The sequence below is a fragment of the Salmo salar genome, chromosome ssa23, assembly GCF_905237065.1.
Source record: "Salmo salar chromosome ssa23, Ssal_v3.1, whole genome shotgun sequence".
Lineage (NCBI taxonomy): Eukaryota > Metazoa > Chordata > Actinopteri > Salmoniformes > Salmonidae > Salmo > Salmo salar.
In genome coordinates this window covers 21763262-21783982 of record NC_059464.1, presented here as the reverse complement: position 1 = coordinate 21783982, position 20721 = coordinate 21763262, and the positions used below count along the sequence as shown (strand labels likewise).

At 42.3% G+C, this 20721-nt stretch overlaps 2 protein-coding genes across 4 annotated transcripts; both read right to left on the bottom strand.

Annotated features, from left to right (window-relative positions):
- Positions 1-2329: 2329 nt before the first annotated feature.
- Positions 2330-15930, bottom strand: LOC106584217 (F-box/LRR-repeat protein 5-like). Of its 2 annotated transcripts, XM_014169255.2 has the most exons (11): positions 15695-15930; positions 14278-14493; positions 12367-12462; positions 11360-11552; positions 10695-10877; positions 10431-10556; positions 10078-10226; positions 8034-8116; positions 7198-7917; positions 6884-7032; positions 2330-4023 (listed from the first exon to the last, which is right to left on the bottom strand). In XM_014169255.2, exons 1-11 carry the CDS (start codon positions 15776-15778, stop codon positions 3947-3949), a joined length of 2076 nt encoding a protein of 691 aa, XP_014024730.1. In that variant the 5' UTR covers positions 15779-15930; the 3' UTR covers positions 2330-3946. The 2 variants fall into 2 exon arrangements, with proteins under 2 accessions (XP_014024730.1, XP_045561903.1); XM_045705947.1 differs by lacking the exons at positions 14278-14493; positions 15695-15930 and adding an exon at positions 12672-13509.
- A 1805-nt stretch (positions 15931-17735) lies between these two features.
- LOC106584220 (E3 ubiquitin/ISG15 ligase TRIM25) lies at positions 17736-20721 on the bottom strand. Of its 2 annotated transcripts, none has more exons than XM_014169260.2 (7): positions 20067-20719; positions 19734-19829; positions 19352-19585; positions 19036-19195; positions 18801-18842; positions 18614-18682; positions 17736-18533 (listed from the first exon to the last, which is right to left on the bottom strand). In XM_014169260.2, exons 1-7 carry the CDS (start codon positions 20658-20660, stop codon positions 17998-18000), a joined length of 1731 nt encoding a protein of 576 aa, XP_014024735.2. In that variant the 5' UTR covers positions 20661-20719; the 3' UTR covers positions 17736-17997. The 2 variants fall into 2 exon arrangements, with proteins under 2 accessions (XP_014024735.2, XP_014024737.2); XM_014169262.2 differs by having other exon boundaries at positions 18243-18533; positions 18801-18864; positions 20067-20721.

Genomic DNA, 20721 nt, shown 5'->3' with positions numbered 1-20721 from the left:
CCACAATACCCTATAATGACAAAGCAAAAACAGGTTTTGCAAATGTATTACTTAAAAGAAATATATATATATATATATATATATATATATATAAATGATTTACATAATTATTCAGACCCTTTGCTATGAGACTCGAAATTGAGCTCAGGTGCATGCTGTTTCCATGGATCATCCTTGAGATGTTTCTACAACTTGATTGGAGCCTACCTGCGGTAAATTAAATTAATTGGACATGATTTGGAAAGACACACACCTGTCTATATAAGGTCCCACCATATGATAGTACATGTCAGAGCAAAAACCAAGCCATGAGGTCAAAGGAATTGTCCATAGAGCTCCGAGACAGGTTTGTATCAAGGCACAGATCTAGGGAAGGGTACCCAAAAATGTCTGCAGCACTGAAGGTCCCCAAGAACACAGTGGCCTCCATCATTCCTAAATGGAAGAAGTTTGGAACCACCAAGACTCTTACTAGAGCTGGCTGCCTGGCCAAACTGAGCAATCAGGGGAGAAGGGCGTTGGTCAGGGAGGTGAGCAAGAACAGGATGGTCACTCTGGAGCTCTGTCAGAGTTCCTCTGTGGAGATGGGAGAACCTTCCAGAAGGACAACCATCTCTGCAGCACTCCACAAATCAGGACTTTATGGTAGCGGCCAGACGGAAGAAACTCTTCAGTAAAAGGAACATGACAGCCTGCTTGGAGTTTGCAAAAAGGCACCTAAAGGACTCTGACCATGAAAAACACAATTCTCTGGTCTGATAAAACCAAGATTGAACCTTTTGGCCTGAATGCCAAGCGTCAGGTATGGAGGAAACCTGGCACCATCCCTATGGTGAAGCATGGTGGTGGCAGCATCATGCTGTGAGGATGTTTTTCAGCGGCAGGGACTAGAAGACTAGTAAGGAGAGGGAAAGATGAACAGAGCAAAGTACAGAGAGATCCTTGATGAAAACCTGCTCCAGAGCGCTCAGGACCTCAGACTGGGGAGAAGGTTCACTTTCAACAGGACAACGACCTTAAGCACACCGCATAGACAACGCAGGAGTGACTTCGGGACAAGTCTCTGAATGTCCTTGAGTGGCCCAGACAGAGCCCGGACTTGAAACCGATCAAACATCTCTGGAGAGACCTGAAAATAGGTGTGCACCGACGCTCCCCATCCAACCTGACAGAGCTTGAGAGGATCTGCAGAGAAGAATGAGAGAAACTCCACAAATATAGGTGTGCCAAGCTGGGTAGCGTCATACCCAAGAACACTCAAGGCTGTAATCGCTGCCAAAGGTGCTTCAACAAAGTACTGAGTAAAAGGTCTGAATACTTACGTAAATGTGATATTTCAGTTTTTTTTTATACATTTGCAAAAATGTCAAAAAACCTGTTTTTGCCGTCTCATTATGGGATATTGTGTGTAGATTGAGGGGGGGAAAAACTATTTCATACATTTTAGAATAAGGCTGTAGCGTTACAAAATGAGGAAAAAGTCAATGGGTCTGAATACTTTCCGAATGCACTGTTTTCTTCTCCAGCCATTACCACATGCCCGTCCTCCCTATGTAACATGCCACCAACCTCCTGTGGTATGAATACATAGTTATTTTATACATTACATATACAGAGCATGTCAAGATGTGGGCTAAGCAGACATTTTCCAGAGAACACACAAAAAACATAAAGCAAAGTACTTTGTAAATATGTTTCCATTTTTTATTTGTCAAAAAAACGTTTTTGCTTTGTCATTATGGGGTAGTGTGTGTAGACTGAGGTGGGGGAAACAATTTAATCCATTTTAGAATAAGGCAGGAACATAAAATGTGGAAAAAGTCAATGGGTCTGAATACTTTCCCACTGTATGTATGTATACTGGCCATATACCACAAACCCCAGAGTTGCCTTATTGCTATTATAAACTGGTAAGCAATGTAATTAGAGGCGTAAAAAAAAAAGACTATGGCTTTTAGCCAATCAGCATTCAGCGCTCAAACCACCCAGTTTATAATTAACTTTATAAACTGTGTGGTTCTAGTCCTGAATGCTGATTGGCTGATAGCTGTGGTATATCAGACCGTATAGAACTGGTATGACAAAATATTTATATTTACTGTTCTAATTACGTTGGTAACCAGTTTATAACAGCAATAAGGCACCTCGGAGGTCTGTTGTATATGGCCAATATACTACGGCTAAGGGCTGAATACAGGCACTGCGCGTTGCATCGTGATAAACAGCCCTTAGCCGTGGTATATTGGCCATTTACCACACCTCCGTGCCTTATTGCTTAATTATATGAAATACTACTATTGTTTGAATCCTCTAACACATAGAGCAACACTTTAAATCAAAGTTACTTTTATTGTTCTACTTTTGAAATTGTACATAATCAATATAACTTCTCATGCAGATTGTTCGAACAGGCTACTTGTCTCCTGACAATGGATGTGCTATGTATAGCAATCACAGTGAGTTTCACAGATTAGGGGCTACTTTTCAAATTGGCTCCATTTGGTCATTCTATATCTCAGATTGTTTTGTAACCCTCTGCCCTGGGAGTGCTTATGTGAATGCAGGTGAATTTCACTGTCCTTACCATTGATTCAGTGGAGAACAGTGACAAAGGGAAAATACTTAAGTAAATATTAAATCAGAACAATCAAATGTTTCCAGCCACAAAAGAGAAAGATAAGGAGCATTGTGAATGACATTTTAAAGGTTGAAATCAGAGATATTGCATAAGTGTATTACCTGCAGCCAGAAACCACAATAGCTCTTTATTCCTGAAATGCCTGTACCCATCTGACACAATTCTACCAGTGAACTGACCACCATGGTGACACACCCTGGTGACCTATATATTTTTTAATAATAGCCCATTATCTTTAAGGACTTACAATCAACAAAATAAAACCTAGACAATCAGGCTCCCATTGATTTTGTGATTTTAGAGCATAAGAAAACAATTAGCCATGTCAAAATGCTTAGAATTGCAGGAAATTATCTTAACTGCAAAATGTTGTTTCAGCTCCATGCCAAATGTATAGAATAGCAAGAAATTTGCTTTAAAACTTTGCTGCCAAGAGAATTTTTCACTCATTCTTTGGTCAGTATGTTTTTACACCGCTCAATGGTGGGTCGTGCCTCAAGACACCTAGGACTCAAAGCAAAAAAAATACATAAAATAAACAAAAAAGTGTTGGAACCCCTGATCTAACTCACATGGGTTGCCAGATCTAGCTCACATGGGTTGCCACTTGCCAGCATAAGAACCAGTCTTCACCATGAGTGGGCACACTACATGAAGGAACTCTACAATAGCGTTATCATACATTTGTGTTTTATTAATATACATAAAATTGTTAAGAGGACCACGACCATTTTAAACTTTGTTGAATGTGTGTGGTCCCTGGTAGTGAAATGCGCAGCTGTGTGTAATAATAAATAATTTAGTGGGTGCTTATTTTCCTACGAAGGGACCTCACATCACAACAGTGAATAATATGATGTTTCTGACTTCTCTATTTTCAATAAACCAAGTAAGACTACAGTAATCGCAAATTGGTGATCTAAAACAAACATAGGAGAAGAGGAAGTGGAACTAGTCAGAAACGACAGGATACCGGTTTTACAGAAACAAATACTATGTGCTCACATATACCATCTGCTTTTTTGCAACTCAAACGTAAGTGTAAAACAAATCACCTTCTCAAAACCACAAAAATAAGGAATCAGAATTTATATTTGCAGATACGTCATCCAAACACCCATATACTTTATTTTCTAAATTAGTGTTTCCAAGAAATACAGATAGAAATGGCAATGTCAGGAATCTACTTTTTACTTAACATTTCATGTAGAAACTATCTGAAGTGACAAAATACAACAAATGGCATATTCCCAGGTGAGGATTAAAGTGCAGATGAGGGGGGGGATTCATCGAGAGTAAGGTCAAAGGTCACTCTCCAGAGCGGCAGCACGCCCTGAAGCCACACTGCAGGTTCTGGCAGCCGCTGGCCGTATCAGCATGGGGACCTGCAGAGAGAGTCCACAGTCAGAACAGTCAATCACTCACTCATAGGCCATGTACTGATGTGCCCATTCGTTTTACCTTGCCGGTGCACCGGCTGGGTGGAGTTTGCACTTTATGGCCAATGGAATGGTCTCAAATTCCAGTGGCATGGTCAAGTTAAAAACCAGTGCCCTTATTAACAGGAAATGTAACTCCTCCCAAGTAGGGCTACCGCCCACTCTTCCGACTGGTTTAAAAACAATGTCAAAAGATACTGTTTACACAATGGAGTTAAACATTAAGTTGTGACACAACAGTAAATGTGTTCCGCCAACCAGCTACTTATAGGCCCACTTACCTTGCACCTCACAAGATCAGCAGGACTGTTACATAAGGAACTTACACTGGGAAATGTTCTGGACAGCCAGGTGAGGTTAGGTATGATTGTAATAAGAGGGTTATCGAAGCACATTCATTATTAGTCTTGCCGGATAAGCCCCATAGAGAGATTCTTCAATCCTGCGACCAAATTCACATTTTTTTTGTCCATTAAAATAACATCAAATTGTATTTCTGATCAATTTGATGTTTTTAAATGGACAAAACAATTTGCTTTTCTTTCAAAAACAAGGACATTTCTAAGTGACCCCAAACCTTTGAACGGTATTGTATGTCATTGAAAGCAAGTCTAAGAAGCTTATATTTTGTATTACCATATCATGTTTGTATGATCTCTATAGTTATGTACTTGAAAATGTATCAATTGTCCAATTCGGCATATTTGGGCAGACTTGATAGAAAATATTGTGCAGTATTGCAATGCTTCACTGGATCAGTCTGAAATTTTGTACACACAGTGCTGCCATCTGGTGGCCTAAACTCCTATATGATATTATGGCCTTTCTCTTGCATTTCAAAACACATGTTTTTTTGTTTGTATTATCTATTACCAGATATATGTGTTAACCTGTTGGGGCTAGGGGGCAGTATTTACACGGCCGGATAAAAAACGTACCCGATTTAAACTGGTTACTACTCTTGCCCAGAAACGAGAATACACTAAAGTTTCTAAAACTGTTTGAATGGTGTCTGTGAGTATAACAGAACTCATATGGCAGGCCAAAACCTGATAAGATTCCATACAGGAAGTGCCCTGTCTGACAATTTGTTCTCCTTCTGTGGCATCTCTATCGAAAATACAGCATCTCTGCTGTAACGTGACATTTTCTAAGGCTTCCATTGGCTCTCAGAAGGCGCCAGAAAGTGGAATGATGTCTCTGCAGTCTCTGGGCAAAAAACTGCAGGAGTTTTTGTGAGTGGTCAGGCAGGGAAAAATGACACTGGAGATGCACGTCCACGAGACGACTCCATGTCTTTGAATGAATACAACGTCGCCCGGTTGGAATATTATCGCTATTTTACAAGAAAAATAGCATAAAATTTATTTTAAACAGCGTTTGACATGCTTCGAAGTACGGTAATGGAATATTTTGCATTTTTTTGTCACGAAATGCGCTCGCGCGTCACCCTTCGGATATTGACCTGAACGCACAAACAAAACGGAGCTATTTACATTTCCATTTTAGTCATTTAGCAGATGCTCTTATCCAGAGCGACTTACAGTAGTGAATGCACACATTTCATACATTTTTTTTTTCTGTGCTGGCCCCCTGTGGGAATCGAACCCACAACCCTGGCGTTGCAAACACCATGCGTTGCAAACACCATGCTCTACCAACTGAGCTACAGGGATGGCCTATTTGATTATAACTATGGATTATTTGGAACCAAAACAACATTTGTTGTTGAAGTAGAAGTCCTGGGACTGCATTCTGACGAAGAACAGCAAAGGTAATCCAATTTTTCTTATAGTAAATCTGAGTTTGGTGAGAGCCAAACTTGGTGGGTGTCAAATTAGCTAGCCGGGCTATCTACTCAGAATATTGCAAAATAGGCTTTCGCCGAAAAGCTATTTTAAAATCTGACACCGCGATTGCATAAAGGAGTTCTGTATGTATTTTGTGAACGTTAATCGTGAGTAATTTAGTAAATTCACCGGAAGTTTGCGGTGGGTATGGTAGTTCTGAACATCACATGCTAATGTAAAAAGCTGGTTTTGATATAAATATGAACTTGACTGAACAAAACATGCATGTATTGTATAACATGTCCTAGGAGTGTCATCTGATGAAGATCAAAGGTTAGTGCTGCATTTAGCTGTGGTTTTGGTTTTTGTGACATATATGCTTGCTTTGAAAATGGCTGTGTGATTATTTTTGGCAGGGTACTCTCCTGACATAATCTAATGTTTTGCTTTCGCTGTAAAGCCTTTTTGAAATCGGACAATGTGGTTAGATTAACGAGTCTTCTCTTTAAAATGGTGTAAAATAGTCATATGTTTGACAAATTGAAGTTATAGCATTTATGAGGTATTTGTATTTCGCGCCACGCGATTCCACTGGCTGTTGACTAGGTGGGACGCTTGCTTGCCCAGGGAGGTTAAATTCTCCTACAACTTCACATTTCCACAAACTTCAAAGTATTTCCTTTCAAATGGTATCAAGAATATGCATATCCTTGCTTCAGGTCCTGAGCTACAGGCAGTTAGATATGTCATTTTAGACTAAATTTGAAAAAAAAAAGGGTTACATTACATAATCGTTAATAAGAAGGCCACAATGGAAGTACGTTGTTAAACGTTGTGTCATCCCCAATCATTTTAAATGCATTGTGTCCACATGTGGTCGTTTTGTAAAATAAATTAAATTCAAGAAATGTATAAAATTGTGCATCACTCATATCCTTGTATGAATACGTTGCCTGATAAGAGGGTGTTTTCCCAGTTTTCCCTAATATTGTGCATTTTGTGTGTGCGCGCGTTACCATTGATGTTGTCGCAGTAGTAGAAGTGTTCATCATTGAGGGCAGGACAGGCTGACACCAGCTCCTGTAGCCCAACCTCAGTGATGAGGAGACATCCAGACAGGTTCAAATGCTCCAGGAGAGGAAGACCTCCACGCTGAGACAGCACCCTGAAACACACACACACACGCGTAGAGTATATAATACACAATCATTTGAACCTACTCACAGTCAATATCAGTAACACAAAGAAAGATTTACACAATTTATCCACAGGTATAATACATATGCATGTTTGTCATTTCTTTGAAGAGCAGCATCCCAAGCAGTTTTACCTCAAGCCCAGGTCTGTAACCCGATAGCATCCAGAGAGGCTGAGGAATCTCAGCGAGCGCCGAGCGTCTGACTGATCAGTTCTGTTGTAAAGCTCCAGGCACCGCTGACCCCCAGAGGAGCATTTAGTCCAAAACTCTGCCCCTGCACTGCCCCTGGTGGTGTAAGACAAACACTGCAGCCCTCCATAAGTCCTCAGGGCCATCTCACCAGTGCAGCAGGTTGAATGGCCACAGCAGGCCTCCCCAAGCCCATACTGCTGCTGCCAGTAGGAGGTGCTATAGCTTGTCCTGAGGCCCCGCCTCCTACTCCTCCTGCAGCAACACGAACCTCCTGGCTTCGTCGCCACAAAGCCTCGCCCCTCAGGGGTAGACACTCCCCCGCGGCGGTTCCACTCTGCTGCATCCTCGATGTCGGCCAGCTCCGAAGGGTCCAGGACCCAGACCCTGGAGGGGCTGCTGCACCGTCTCCCCGTATGCTGCTTGAAGATCAGGGCCTGCCGGCTGGCCCCCGTCAAACGGAGGCTCCGCTCGTCCAGCAGACTGATGGGAGGTGGGCTCTTCAGAAGCTTGGCTTGCCGGTCGGATCGTTTCTGAGAGTAGGTGAGCGATGCCAGGTACCCCAGACCAATGGACAGCTTCTTCAGGGTGTGGTCAGTGATCTTCTCACAGCCTGATAGGTCCAGGTGCTCAAGAGACAGACATGACCCCAGAGATGACCAACTGACAGAAAAGAAGTGAAGAGAAATCAAATCAATTAGGGGAGAAGAGAGACAAGTTCAATAGTTAATCATACCCTGTAGTCTTCAGCATAATTGGTCTGGCTATGGATGGCATACCTGTCAAAGGCGGAGTCTGTGACATCAGTCTGAGTGAGGTCCAGGTGGGTGAGATTAGGACAGAGACTAAGGATCTGACGCACCTGTGGCAGCAGACACACATACAGCACCAGTTAATGTTTGGACACACCTACTTATTCAAGGGTTTTCGTTTATTTTTACTATTTTCTACATTGTAGAATAATAGTGAAGACATCAAAACTATGAAATGACACATATGGAATCATGTAGTAAACAAAAAAGTTAAATCAAAATATATTTTATATTTGAGATTCTTCAAAGTAGCCACCCTTTGCACACTCTTGGCATTCTCTCAACCAGCTTCATAAGGTAGTCACCTGGAATACTTTTCCAACAGTCTTGAAGGAGTACCCACATATGCGGAGCACTTGTTGGCTGCTTTTCCTTCACTCTGCGGTCCAACCCATCCCAAACCATCTCAATTGGGTTGAGGTCAGGTGATTGTGGAGGCCAGGTCAAATGATTAAAAACATTTTTTTTTTTACCTTTATTTAACTAGGCAAGTCAGTTAAGAATAAAATCATATTTACAATGACGGCCTACCGGGGAACAGTGGATTAACTGCTTGTTCAGGGGCAGAACGACAGATTTTTACCTTGTCAGCTCAGGGATTCAATCCCGCAACCTTTCGGTTACTGGCCCAACGCTCTAACCACTAGGCTACCTGCCACCCCACCATGAATCTGATGCAGCACTCCATCACTCTCCTTCTTGGTCAAATAGCCCTTATACAGCCTGGAAGTGTGTTGTGGGTAATTGTCCTGTTGAAAAACAAATGATGCTCCCACTAAGCACAAACCAGATTGGATGGCGTATTGCTGCAGAATGCTGTGGTAGCCATGCTGGTAAAGTGTGCATCGAATTCTACATAAATCACAGAGTGTCAACAGCAAAGCACCCCCACACCATCACACCTCCTCCATGTTGGGAACCTCACAAACGGAGATCATCTGTTCACCTACTCTGTGTCTCACAAAGACAGCGGTTGGAACCGAAAATCTCACATTTGGACTCATCAGACCAAAGGACAGATTTCCACCGGTCTAATGTCCATTGCTCGTGTTTCTTGCACCAAGCAAGCCTCTTCTTATTATTGGTGTCCTTTAGTAGTGGTTTCCTTGTAGCAATTTGACCATGAAAGCCTGATTCACACAACAACAACAAAATATAATAATAATTCACGCAGTCTCCTCTGAACAGTTGATGTTGAGATGTGTCTATTACTTTAACTCTGAAGCATTTATTTGGGCTGCAATCTGAGGTGCAGTTAATTGCCGATTTTTGAGGCTGGTAATTCTAATGAACTTATCCTCTGCAGCAGAGGTAACTCTGGGTCTTCCTTTTCTGTGGAGGTCCTCATGAGAACCAGTTTCATCATAGCACTTGATGGTTTTTGCTACTGCACTTGAAGGATTGACTGACCATGTCTTAAAGTAATGGACTGTCATTTCTCTTTGCTTATTTGAGCTGTTCTTGCCATTATATGGACCCGGTCTTTTACCAAATAGGGCTATCTTCTGCATACCACGCCTAACCTTGTCACAACACAACTGATTAGCTCAAACGCATTATGAAACAAATTCCACAAATTAACATAAGGCAGACCTGTTAATTTAAATGCATTCCAGGTGACTATCACACGAAGCTGGTTGAGAGAATTCCAAGAGTGTGCAAAGCTGTCATCAAGGCAAATCGCAAATATAAAACATTTGTTTAACACCCTTTTGGTTACTACGTGATACCATGTGTGTCATTTCATAGTTTTGATGTCTTCACTATTATTCTACAACATAGAAAATAGTCAAAAATAAAGAAAAACCCTGGGATGAGTAGGTGTCCAAATGTTTGACTGGTACTGTATACATACAGATCATTAACCAACACTCTGCCATGTAGAGCCTAGTCAGTCTGAAACAGCCTTCATTCACACGCCAGCTTCTCTCATTACTTAGAGAATAGGAAGCTTTGTATTAGTAGCACTGCTTCATTGATGTTCTAGGCATATTATCATGAATATTCATACCATCTTACTGGAGACCGTAGAGCTGTAGGCCAGAACGATGGACCTGACAGAGGAACCCACAGCTGGCAGAAGGTTCTGGATCATTTCATTTAGTAGTTTCTTCTCCCGCTGAGCTGAGCTTATAGCCAATGAGTCTTCACAAGTATCATCTAAACAAGGGAGAAAATGGGTACACCAGAGATGAGGTAATAGGACAAGACAGCCAGAAAAATCGCCCTAACAATTCTTCCAAATCTGTAAACACTGTCACTTCAATCAAGCTATGCATTTTCCCTGGATCAATCCTTTAGATGTACTCCTGACAAACACAGACTGACTGGGGTTGACACCGTTAGGAGGCTGAAAGAGCTCACCAGACTCATCCACATCTGCATCCTCATCCCACTCCTGGTAGGCCTTGCCCTCATCCTGCAGACTGTTCACCCACTCCTCATCCGGTTCCTGATTCAGATCAGCTGGGGGGCCGCGATAGTGATCCCCTGGGAAACAGACAGTGTCTTATTTCATTAAGAGGAAAAACAAGTGTCAAAATATTTTATTGGCAGCTTTTACAGTGTTGACTGCTTCACCATCAGTGAGGACAAAAATATTAAAGGTCAACACTGATATCTCTGTACCTCTGGCCCAGCGTACAGGGTAGAGGTGCCTCCACAGAGAACCGGTCTTGGCCAGGTCGGACCAGGCTGAGGACACCTGGCCACAGTGACACAGGTCCTCAGGACCCAGGTAGCGGAACAGATGCAGCAGGATCTCTGTAGGTAGCTGGGAGATGTGGGTGGAGCACAGCTCTTTCTCTAGTTCTGAGGATTGATAACCAGTTTTTTTAAACGTTTTTTTAAAATAGTCAGTGTAGTGTACAATACATACTGAACTCAAGTGCTTATGAAATGTTACTTAAGTAATGCTTCTCTACAGTTCGAGGTAAAAAGACCTAAGAATAATTGCTAGACCATAGCAATAACACAGCAACAGAAGTGTGATTCAGCCGTCTGTAGAAATGTTTTTGGTAAGCATTAAAGCCACACCTCAACAAACATTTGGTTCTGGGAAATTTGGCCAACTCATTTCCTAATGTACTGACCACATCCGCCAATATAGCGTAGTTATGACTAAGCTGAAGTTGAGAAGTGTGTTGCTGAAGGAGATATTAGGTAAAGGGATTGCATGGTGATAGATGTCATATGGAGGAGGCTGTGTATACTGGGGAGAAAACAGAATCATAGCCGTCACCAAGATGTAGGTGTGCGCTCTAGAGAAGGCAATAAAGGGGTCTGTGACTCACCGTCAGTCTTCTCGTGGTCAGCATACTTGAAGGCCTTGTGCAGCTCCTCTGCCTGGCTCCACAGACTGAGCCCCTTCAGCACTTCTGCTGCACAGTCCCATCGCTGCTGGCTACAGTGCTGTGCCATCACCTGCTTCTTGAGGTCTTTCAGCTCCTCATAGGTGAAGTACTGCATCAGCATGGGCTGGAACACCTGGAATAGACCCCATTACATAAACACATATAAAGCAATTCATTATTATGAGCTAGACAGAAAGGCCAACAGTTCAAGAGAATATCTTATTTGCTGGTACTGTTATGATATGGAGGGAAGGTTACTGTTAGGACAGACAAAACGCACTATCCAGATTACACTTCCACACACTCCATTCCCCCAGGAGGCAGCAGCAACCTTGTCCAGATGCTGAGTCTGGTTGATTAGCACATCATTTGCTGACAATTAGTGTGATCGTCAGTCAGTGTCCCAGTTTACATGCCTTGAGGCTGCTGGGTTTGTTTGGTTTCGAGTCTAGTTTGGGCATGCCTGTTTGTAGGTTTCTGTTTTGTACGTTATTTTCGTTACTATCTGAACAACTAATAAATCGCTTGTGCTCGCCGACCACATACTCTTATTTCTCCCAAATGCACACATTAATTCAGGTTACAGACCATGTAACTAGGCCTAGGACCACTAAAAGTGAGTGCAACAATATCCGTAGGCTAGTTATGGGTTTTGTGACAGTACCCATTCATGGACAGAACACTATATAACAAACATGTATTAATAATTGGTAACACTTTATTTGGATAGTCCATCTAGTAACCTAAACCTTTATCTTAAACTTTGCCCTTATTCTAACCCTAACAAGCAGTTGCTTATCAACAGATCATTTCTTTGATAGTATGACCATATGTAGAGGATCTACAGATGGACTATCCAAATAAAGTGGGACCTAATCATTTACACAGTAGGTCCTACATCAGAATATCTCAAGTTAATTATTACAAATGACATGATTTAATCATACCTCTTCCTCCTCCTTCATGTGGGGTAAGAAGTCCTGTGTGAATGCCTCCAGTCGCTCTTTCAGTTGCCGGGCATAGTTCAGCTGCTCATACTCGCTCTGCAATTATACCGTAATCATGACATCATACACGACTGACTGTCATTCACTCCACTTAAATAAATGCCATCAATCCTCAGCTTCGGTCAAATCAAACCACACAATCGTAACAGTCAAACAATCAAGAGTGAACAGACCAATAAAATACTCTAACAAATACTTTCACTTGTAGGATAAGCAAATTATTAACAGGCAAAACTGAAAAATACCAGCTGTAACTTTTTTTCATCCAATATTCCATTGATGAATCTGCAGAGACTTAACCAAAAATTATTAGAATTGCATTTACAAACAATTAAACAAAGTTTTGTTTATCTGAGCTGAAATGAAAACATTTCCTGTCCTGGTTGAAGACCAAGTACAGATTACCAAATTCTGCTCTTACAACGGAAATTCCACCGTTTAGTAAGAGCAGATTATGATTGGGACAGACTCAGACAAATGTTAAAATGTACACAATTGCGCCATTCAGGACAGGCCATTTCTTGTTTGTACATGGCTACATTTGTCTCAAAAAGCTCTGGAAACAGGTCACAGGAACAATTCTGCCTGGAACCAAAATAGGCCAGCAGTCTCTCTCTCAAAACAGCTTATGGCATCTATAAACGGAGTCTCCCTGTAATGTTCACAGGCCCATGCTATTCGTGTCCTGCTTGGTGCTCCCTACAAGCTACAAAATACAGCTCCTCCTAACACCAAATATAGGCTACTGTATACAATCAGCATAACGAGGAGAGGCTATAAGGTCATTCCTGATCAGTGAAACGACTAACCAAAATCTAAAACAGACATTTTGCAGGTCAGGAAAGTCCATATAGGCTTTTCCAACATAATGCCAATAATTTAACAGATTCCATTTTAAGGAATTGAGGCATAATTATTATTGTTCAATCATGTGTTGTGTTTAGAAACACCAGTTTCACTAATGTAAGGGGTGGAAAAAAAAGGTAACAGGAAACCTAGCTGAGGAACGCTCAACTCCGTTGTCTTGTATCGAGGCGGAGATGAGTTTGGATAACTGTTCACGGGATTTGCTAGCAACATCTTTGAGCCACCACCAGTCGATTCTTGTAAAAATATTAATTCTGAAAACACTTACCTGTACCTATGTTTGTCCAGTACAACTGCAGTCCTTCCACGGGGTGCTGAAATTCATACTTTTAATAAACTTTTAGCGGCTACAACCACCAACTTTTCCCTTGTTGCTCGTACTACGTAAGCTGAGATGCAATTGGGTCTGTGCTATCCCGAATCCATGGGACGTCCCTACCCCATTTAAGTTTAAAATGGTTAAGGTTAGGGGTTAAAGTTAGGGTTTAGGGTTGGGACATCCCAAGGATCCCGGATAGTACGGACCAAATTGCATCTCAGCTTACGTCGTACAAGCAACGAGGAAAAGGTTGGTGGTTGTATTCGCTAAATGGAAGGACTGCAGCTGTACAGGACAAACAAAGGTACAGGTAAGTGTTTTCAGAATTGAAATTTTTTACAAGACTCGACTGATGGTGACCCAATATTGTTGCTAGTAAATCCCGCAACCAGTTATGAAAGCTAAACTCCGCCTCGATATAAGAGAACAGTGTTGAGCGTTTCTCAGTTACAGGAAACCAAGACCTTCCTTATCCAACAACATGTTGTTGTTAAAATGACATGTCTGAAGGCTGAATGACTACAGGGATAGGCTATCATTTCTGTGCAGACATGACTCAGTGACACACAACACAAAGCCCAAGGAGCAAGAGGGATTATTTGTGAGTCTTTTCATAAATGTTATGTTGGTGGCAGTACTTTTACTGATATCATTAGTGGAGTCACCTTAACGCTTCTCAGCCCTTTCTCAAACAGGGACAACATCTCTGACAACTTGTTATCGGAGTGCACATTATACACAGTGCAGCTGCGCTGTTGCAACAGGCCGATGATATACTCGTTTTCAATCTGTTCGTGCATCTTGAACTCCTTGAAGGTGGCACACAGTGACTGAAGAAATGAGCGGAAGTCATTGTTGTTGGAGAAGTTGGTCTGTGACAGCTGTGGTATAAAGGAAAGAAATAACATGTCAAAGTTTCTCAGATAGCAATAGCAGACCTGCACACAACCATAGCAACAGAACTGTGGACATGCCTGTATGAGTGGAACTAAGCCTCATTAACGTGACCTTAGGTATGCTCCCTCTAATTCTCCCATCTCGCTCAGCAGACCTGAGCCCTAGGACCATGGCTGTCTGGCTGTCCCCAGTCAGCATGGTCATACTCTGATCCAATTTCTGCTGTTCTGCCTGCGGCAATGGAACACTGGCATGTTCACTGGATGTGCTAACTTGTACCGGACCTGCTGCCCTCTCCCTCCACGTCATTTGCTGTCTCGACCTCTGAATGCTTGGAAATGAAAAGCCAACTGCCATTTACTCCTGAGTTGCTGACATGTTGCACCCTCTATAACCACTGATTATTATTTGACGTCTTAAAGAACGATCTGGATCTGTACTCTTATAATCTCCACACAGCACAGCCAGAAGAGGACTGGTCACCCCTTAAATCCTGGTTCCTCTAGTTTTCTTCCTAGGTTCCTGCCTTTCTACTGAGTTTTTCCCAAGCCAGCGTGCTTCTACATTTGCATTGCTTGCTTACTCTTTGGGGTTTAGGCTGGGTATCTGTATAAGCACTTTGTGAGTTCTGCTGGCGTAAAGGGCTTTATAAATACATTTGATTGATTGATAAATGCCCGCAGAACCGTTCATTCCGCTGTTCATTGCTTGGATGGGCTCAAAGTAGCTTGCTAGCTAAGTTATGCATATATTTTGTGTTTTGCTCATGCCAAGTTATGACGTTAGGTAAAGGGGAAACAATATTAACTAGCTAGCCACACTGTAACGGTTTAGCTACCTAGCTAAGATATCGTGTTGCATAACTACAAAAGGGCTAGAAAACTTCAGACTCGTCTTCGGCAGCCACGTAACTAGCTATAACTAAAGTGTTTGTTACCTACTAAATAGCCAAGTTAGCTATCCTGTCTTTGCCTTGCTAGGTTAGCTTGCTAAGAAACTGGTTGAGACCTTTCCCAACTAGCCAGCGACTGACATACTGTAGCTAACTACTATGCCAAAAACACACCCATTTCTCAGACCAGCTAACGTTAGCTAGCTAAACCACTGCGTTAGCAGCAAATACCAGGCAGCAGACGATAGCTAGCTTTTTGAGTAAATTCTCAATTCACATTCCTCCATACATACCTTCTCGCAGTAAAGTCCTACCAACTGTTTCATTCGCCAATGTGGGCCAGTAAAAACATCCACCTCGTCGGGAAAAGGTGCCATCTTCACTCCATAAAAACTAGTCAGCACTAACGTTGTACGCTAGCTAACTGGTTAGCTTAGCATTGGTGAAGTCAGAATGGGCATGCGCACTCCACTGTTATGTGACAGAATCGGTGGCGTTGGAATTAGGAATTAGAATACACCGAACAAAAATATAAACGCAACATGTAAAGTGTTTGTCCCATGTTTCATGAGCTGAAAAAAATATCCAAGAAATGTTCCATACGCACATAAATCTTATCTCAAATGTTGTGCACATTTGTTTACATCTCTGTCAGTGAGCATTTCTCCTTTGCCAAAATAATCCATCCGCTTGATATGTGTGGCATTTCAATAAATGTATTACAGAGCATGATCATTGCACAGGTGCACCATGTGCTGTAGACAGTAAAAGGCCACTCTAAAATGTGCAGTTTTGTCACACAACACAATGCCACAGATGTCTCAAGTTTTGAGAGCATGTAATTGGCATGCTAACTGCTGGAACGTTTGCCAGAGCTGTTGCAAGAAAAATAAATTAACATTCAGTTACCATAAACCACCTCCAACATCTGGCTAATCTGGGACCAGTCACACTGACAGCAGATTAAACTGAGTTTGCACAACCAAAGAATGTCTGTACCCACTGTCAGAAACCATCTAAGGAAAGCTCATCACTCTCACCAGGGTCTTGACCTGACTGCAGTTCAGCATCATAACCAACAGCATCATAACCATCATAACCAACTTCAAATGCTCACCTTCAATGGCCACTGCATGCTGGAGAAGTTACATTTTAGTCATTTAGCAGATGCTCTTATCCAGAGCGATTTACAGTAGTGAATGCATACATTTTTTTTGCTTACGTAACTGGTCCCCCGTGGGAATCGAACCCACAACCCTGGCATTGCAAACACCATGCTCGACCAACTGAGCCACACAGGACTGTGTGTGCTAGCAAGCTACTTTGAGCCCATCCAAGCAATGAACAGCGGAATGAACGGTTCTGCGGGCATTTATCAATCAATCAAATGTATTTATAAAGCCCTTTACGCCAGCAGAACTCACAAAGTGCTTATACAGATACCCAGCCTAAACCCCCAAAGAGTAAGCAAGCAATGCAAATGTAGAAGCACGCTGGCTTGGGAAAAACTCAGTAGAAAGGCAGGAACCTAGGAAGAAAACTAGAGGAACCAGGATTTAAGGGGTGACCAGTCCTCTTCTGGCTGTGCTGTGTGGAGATTATAAGAGTACAGATCCAGATCATTCTTTAAGACGTCAAATAATAATCAGTGGTTATAGAGGGTGCAACATGTCAGCAACTCGGGAGTAAATGAGTAAATCTCAGTTGGCTTTTCATTTCCAAGCATTCAGAGGTCGAGACAGCAAATGAGGTGGAGGGAGAGGGCAGCAGGTCCGGTACAAGTTAGCACATCCAGTGAACATGTCAGCGTTCCATTGCCGCAGGCAGAACAGCAGAAATTGGATCGGAGTATGACCATGCCGACTGGGGACAGCCAGACAGCCATGGTCCTCGGGCTCAGGTCCGCCGAGAGAGATGGGAGAATTAGAGGGAGCATACCTAAGGTGTGCTCTTCATGGATGAATCCCGGTTTCAACTGTACTGGACAGATGGCAGACAGCATGTATGGCATCTTGTGGTTAGAAGGATTACTTTATCCTATCCCAGGTATTCCTTAAAGAGGTGGGGTTTCAGGTGTCTCCGGAAGGTGGGTGATTGACTCCGCTGTCCTGGCGTCGTGAGGGAGCTTGTTCCACCATTTGGGTGCCAGAGCAGCGAACAGTTTTGACTGGGCTGAGCGGGAACTGTGCTTCCGCAGAGGTAGGGGGGCGAGCAGGCCAGCGGTGGATGAACGCAGTGCCTTTCTTTGGGTGTAGGGACTGAAAGAAGGGCACTGCGTTCATCCACCTCTGTTGGGGATTATACATATATTATATTAAAGAACATTGACACAGATATTACCATTCATTTATTTTTTATTCATTCTTGTATGCAATTGGTATACTTCCTTCTTACTCGTACAGCATATCATTTGTATAATTTGGTGTAAATGATTGCCGTTAGAAGTGGGTGCCGTTTATAATCCCCAACAGACAAACCCCCATACTTCTTTTCAATGTAAAAAGAGGATTTCAAACTTCCTTGTTTGCTACACTGCACGTTCTGTCTAGCCTTGCTTTCACAAAAGCATCATATTTTTATAATAAGCCATTTTCATTTATTTCATACGGCACAATTTCATCCCGGACTGTATTTTTATCCAGAAAACAGGATAGAGTGGTTGAGTGAATGTAGTTTGTACTCTATAGAGGAGGGTCATTGTGTCAGTAATGTCATAGAACGTTAGCGATCCAGCCTTGTGATCCAAGTAGAGCCCTATTTTCTTAGAGGGCCAAAAAGGTAGTTGTTTAGTCTGTTTAGTATTCTCCCAAACACAGCGACCAAACACATCCAAACTCCAGGTCTGTTCATGAAAGTTTAAAATCCAATCAAAATGATCATTCCTAGGACACGTCTTTCTGTTTATCCCCTTATATGCAACACCCATAATAACCTGTAGTCCACTCCATTCAACTTCCCAGTAACAGCGGCCTGACAGAGCCTCTCTACACAGTACTACAGCATTGTTTACAAATCTCTCTGGGTGGTCAGGATAAGGCAGCGCCACATCCTTCCATACAGCCTCTTTGTTGTCTTTGGAGAGAAGGAGGTTTTTATGTGCAGTGTTTAGGTCCAATGTGAGCTGACAGGCATCTGATGGTAAGAAATCAGATATGATGAACCCGTACAAAAAGTATTGATCTGTCTGTCTGTTGTTTGTCTTCCATACTTACATTTCCAAAACTCCTCCCTTGTTGTTGGTACTTTACTCTCCACAAACTTTTCTTTTACTTGGGGTAGAGCTAGAGGGATACAGAAATAATGAACTAAAGACAGTAAATTATGTTGCATTAGTCTCAAGATAAGCTGTGATTGTACCGATGTAATTTTAGTGCAAATGTGTGGTGAAAATCGACTCACGTGGACTGGGCTTTGATGGCTGCAGAATATGAACATCCTGTACTGTGGAAACGGATATATTGGCCTAGTGAATATAACAATATAATTGAGCCATTCTATACGGATTCAGGTATGTTTATTTGTTGTTTTTTAAATTAGGTTTACTCAATTAAATGAAGGAAAACTATTGATTGGTCAGTGGAGATGGTTTGAGTGTAACAAGGGATTTGACAAGTTTGGTCTGTTTGTTGCAAACCTTTTTTAGAGATTTTTATGAAGGTCCCTTTGCAGATGTCCTCCAATCGCTGTTTCAGTTCGGCCACAGATTTCTTCACGCCTTCAAAAGACACTTGTTGGCTGACATTGATGCTGCATGAGTCTCCGCATTCAGGGAGGGCTAGGATTGATTGACAGCTCTAAAGACACAGACAGGCAATCTTAATATACAAGTTGGATCCTGACAAATTCAAAGTGAAACAAAGTACCAGAGGAATTCTGTGTGAATTTGGCAAACAAAATCATATTTTACTGAAGAGTCATCGTATCCAGGAGTCTTGATAGTGCCATATTACCTGGAGGAAAATAATATAATCTTTTGTTTTTGACAACTGTCCAAGCTCAGCATCTCTCCTCCTCAACTCTGCAATCTCCTTTTGCAACTGGTCAACCTGCTCCTCAGCCTGGCCCACAGCAGCATTCTCCTGTGATCTGATCAGTCTTTTCACATCAGAGTGACACTTCTCAACAGAGCGGATCATTTCATCAAAGACCTTGTCACTGTCTTCCACGGCTACCTGTGCTGAGTACTGTAGGGAGGCACACACAAATAGAGAGCGGGAGAGAGAGCAGCAGTCTTCCTTTGAAATCATACCTCTCATACAGCTCTGAACTCAGATGATTGGTTGGAGAAGAGCTTCAGTTGTCAGAAGTTGAAGTTCTCTCATCAATACTCACTGTGAGAGACTCCATGGCCTGCTTCAACCGCAATAGCTCCTTCTCTTTCCTCTTGATTACTTGCTTGGATTTCTTGTGTGCCTCCTTCAGTTCTTTCTGTAGATCCAAAACTCTTATGAGTGAAAATGACATGGCATTTCATTGGAATGGTGCTTTAAACCTTCGGAGGTTAGGGCGGTGTTTTGTTTACTCTCTAGCTACTGTTTAATTGCTGTGTGGACTTCAGACTAAGTCCTATCTTTTTTATCACTGTGGATACTGACGCATAGGCTACAGTTTCATTTAAAAACAATTCATACAAAACATGTATAGAAGCAGTCTCAGAGAGCTTACCTGTTTTTCTGTGCTTTCAGCTACAGCTGAAACGGTTTCATGGCCTTTGTGTACACCCATCAAACACTCATAACAGATACAAAGTTGATCAGTACGGCAGTAAACCTCCAGCAGTTTGTCATGCTGGGAGCATATCTTCTCCTGAAGCTGTATGGAGGCTTCCTCAAGCCTGTGTCGTTTTCCTGGGTTTAGCTTGTCATGAAGCTTGAGGTGTGTTTCACAGTACGAGGCCAGGCACAGAAGACAAGACTTGATGGCTTTCTGCTTTCTCCCAGTACAGACATCACACACAATATCCCCTGTTTCAGCATAACTAGTAACAGAAGGGTCAGCTTGGAGTTCTTCAGTCTTCTTCAGTCTTTCCACTACCTCTGCAAACATGGTATTTTTGTTCAGAGCAGGCCTTGTGGTGAATATCTGTCTACACTGAGGACAGCTGTAGACACCTGTCTGGTCATTTACACTCCAGTAGTCCTTTATACAGCCCATGCAGTAACTGTGTCCACAAGGAATGGTCACAGGCTCCTTCAGTAGATCCAGACAAATTGAACAAGTGAATTGTTCTTCACCAAATAATGAACAAGACTCAGCCATTTTAGAGATTGTGGCGGAGACTAATGTTTATCTTGTGTGTCAGGGCTGGTTCCGGTATAGC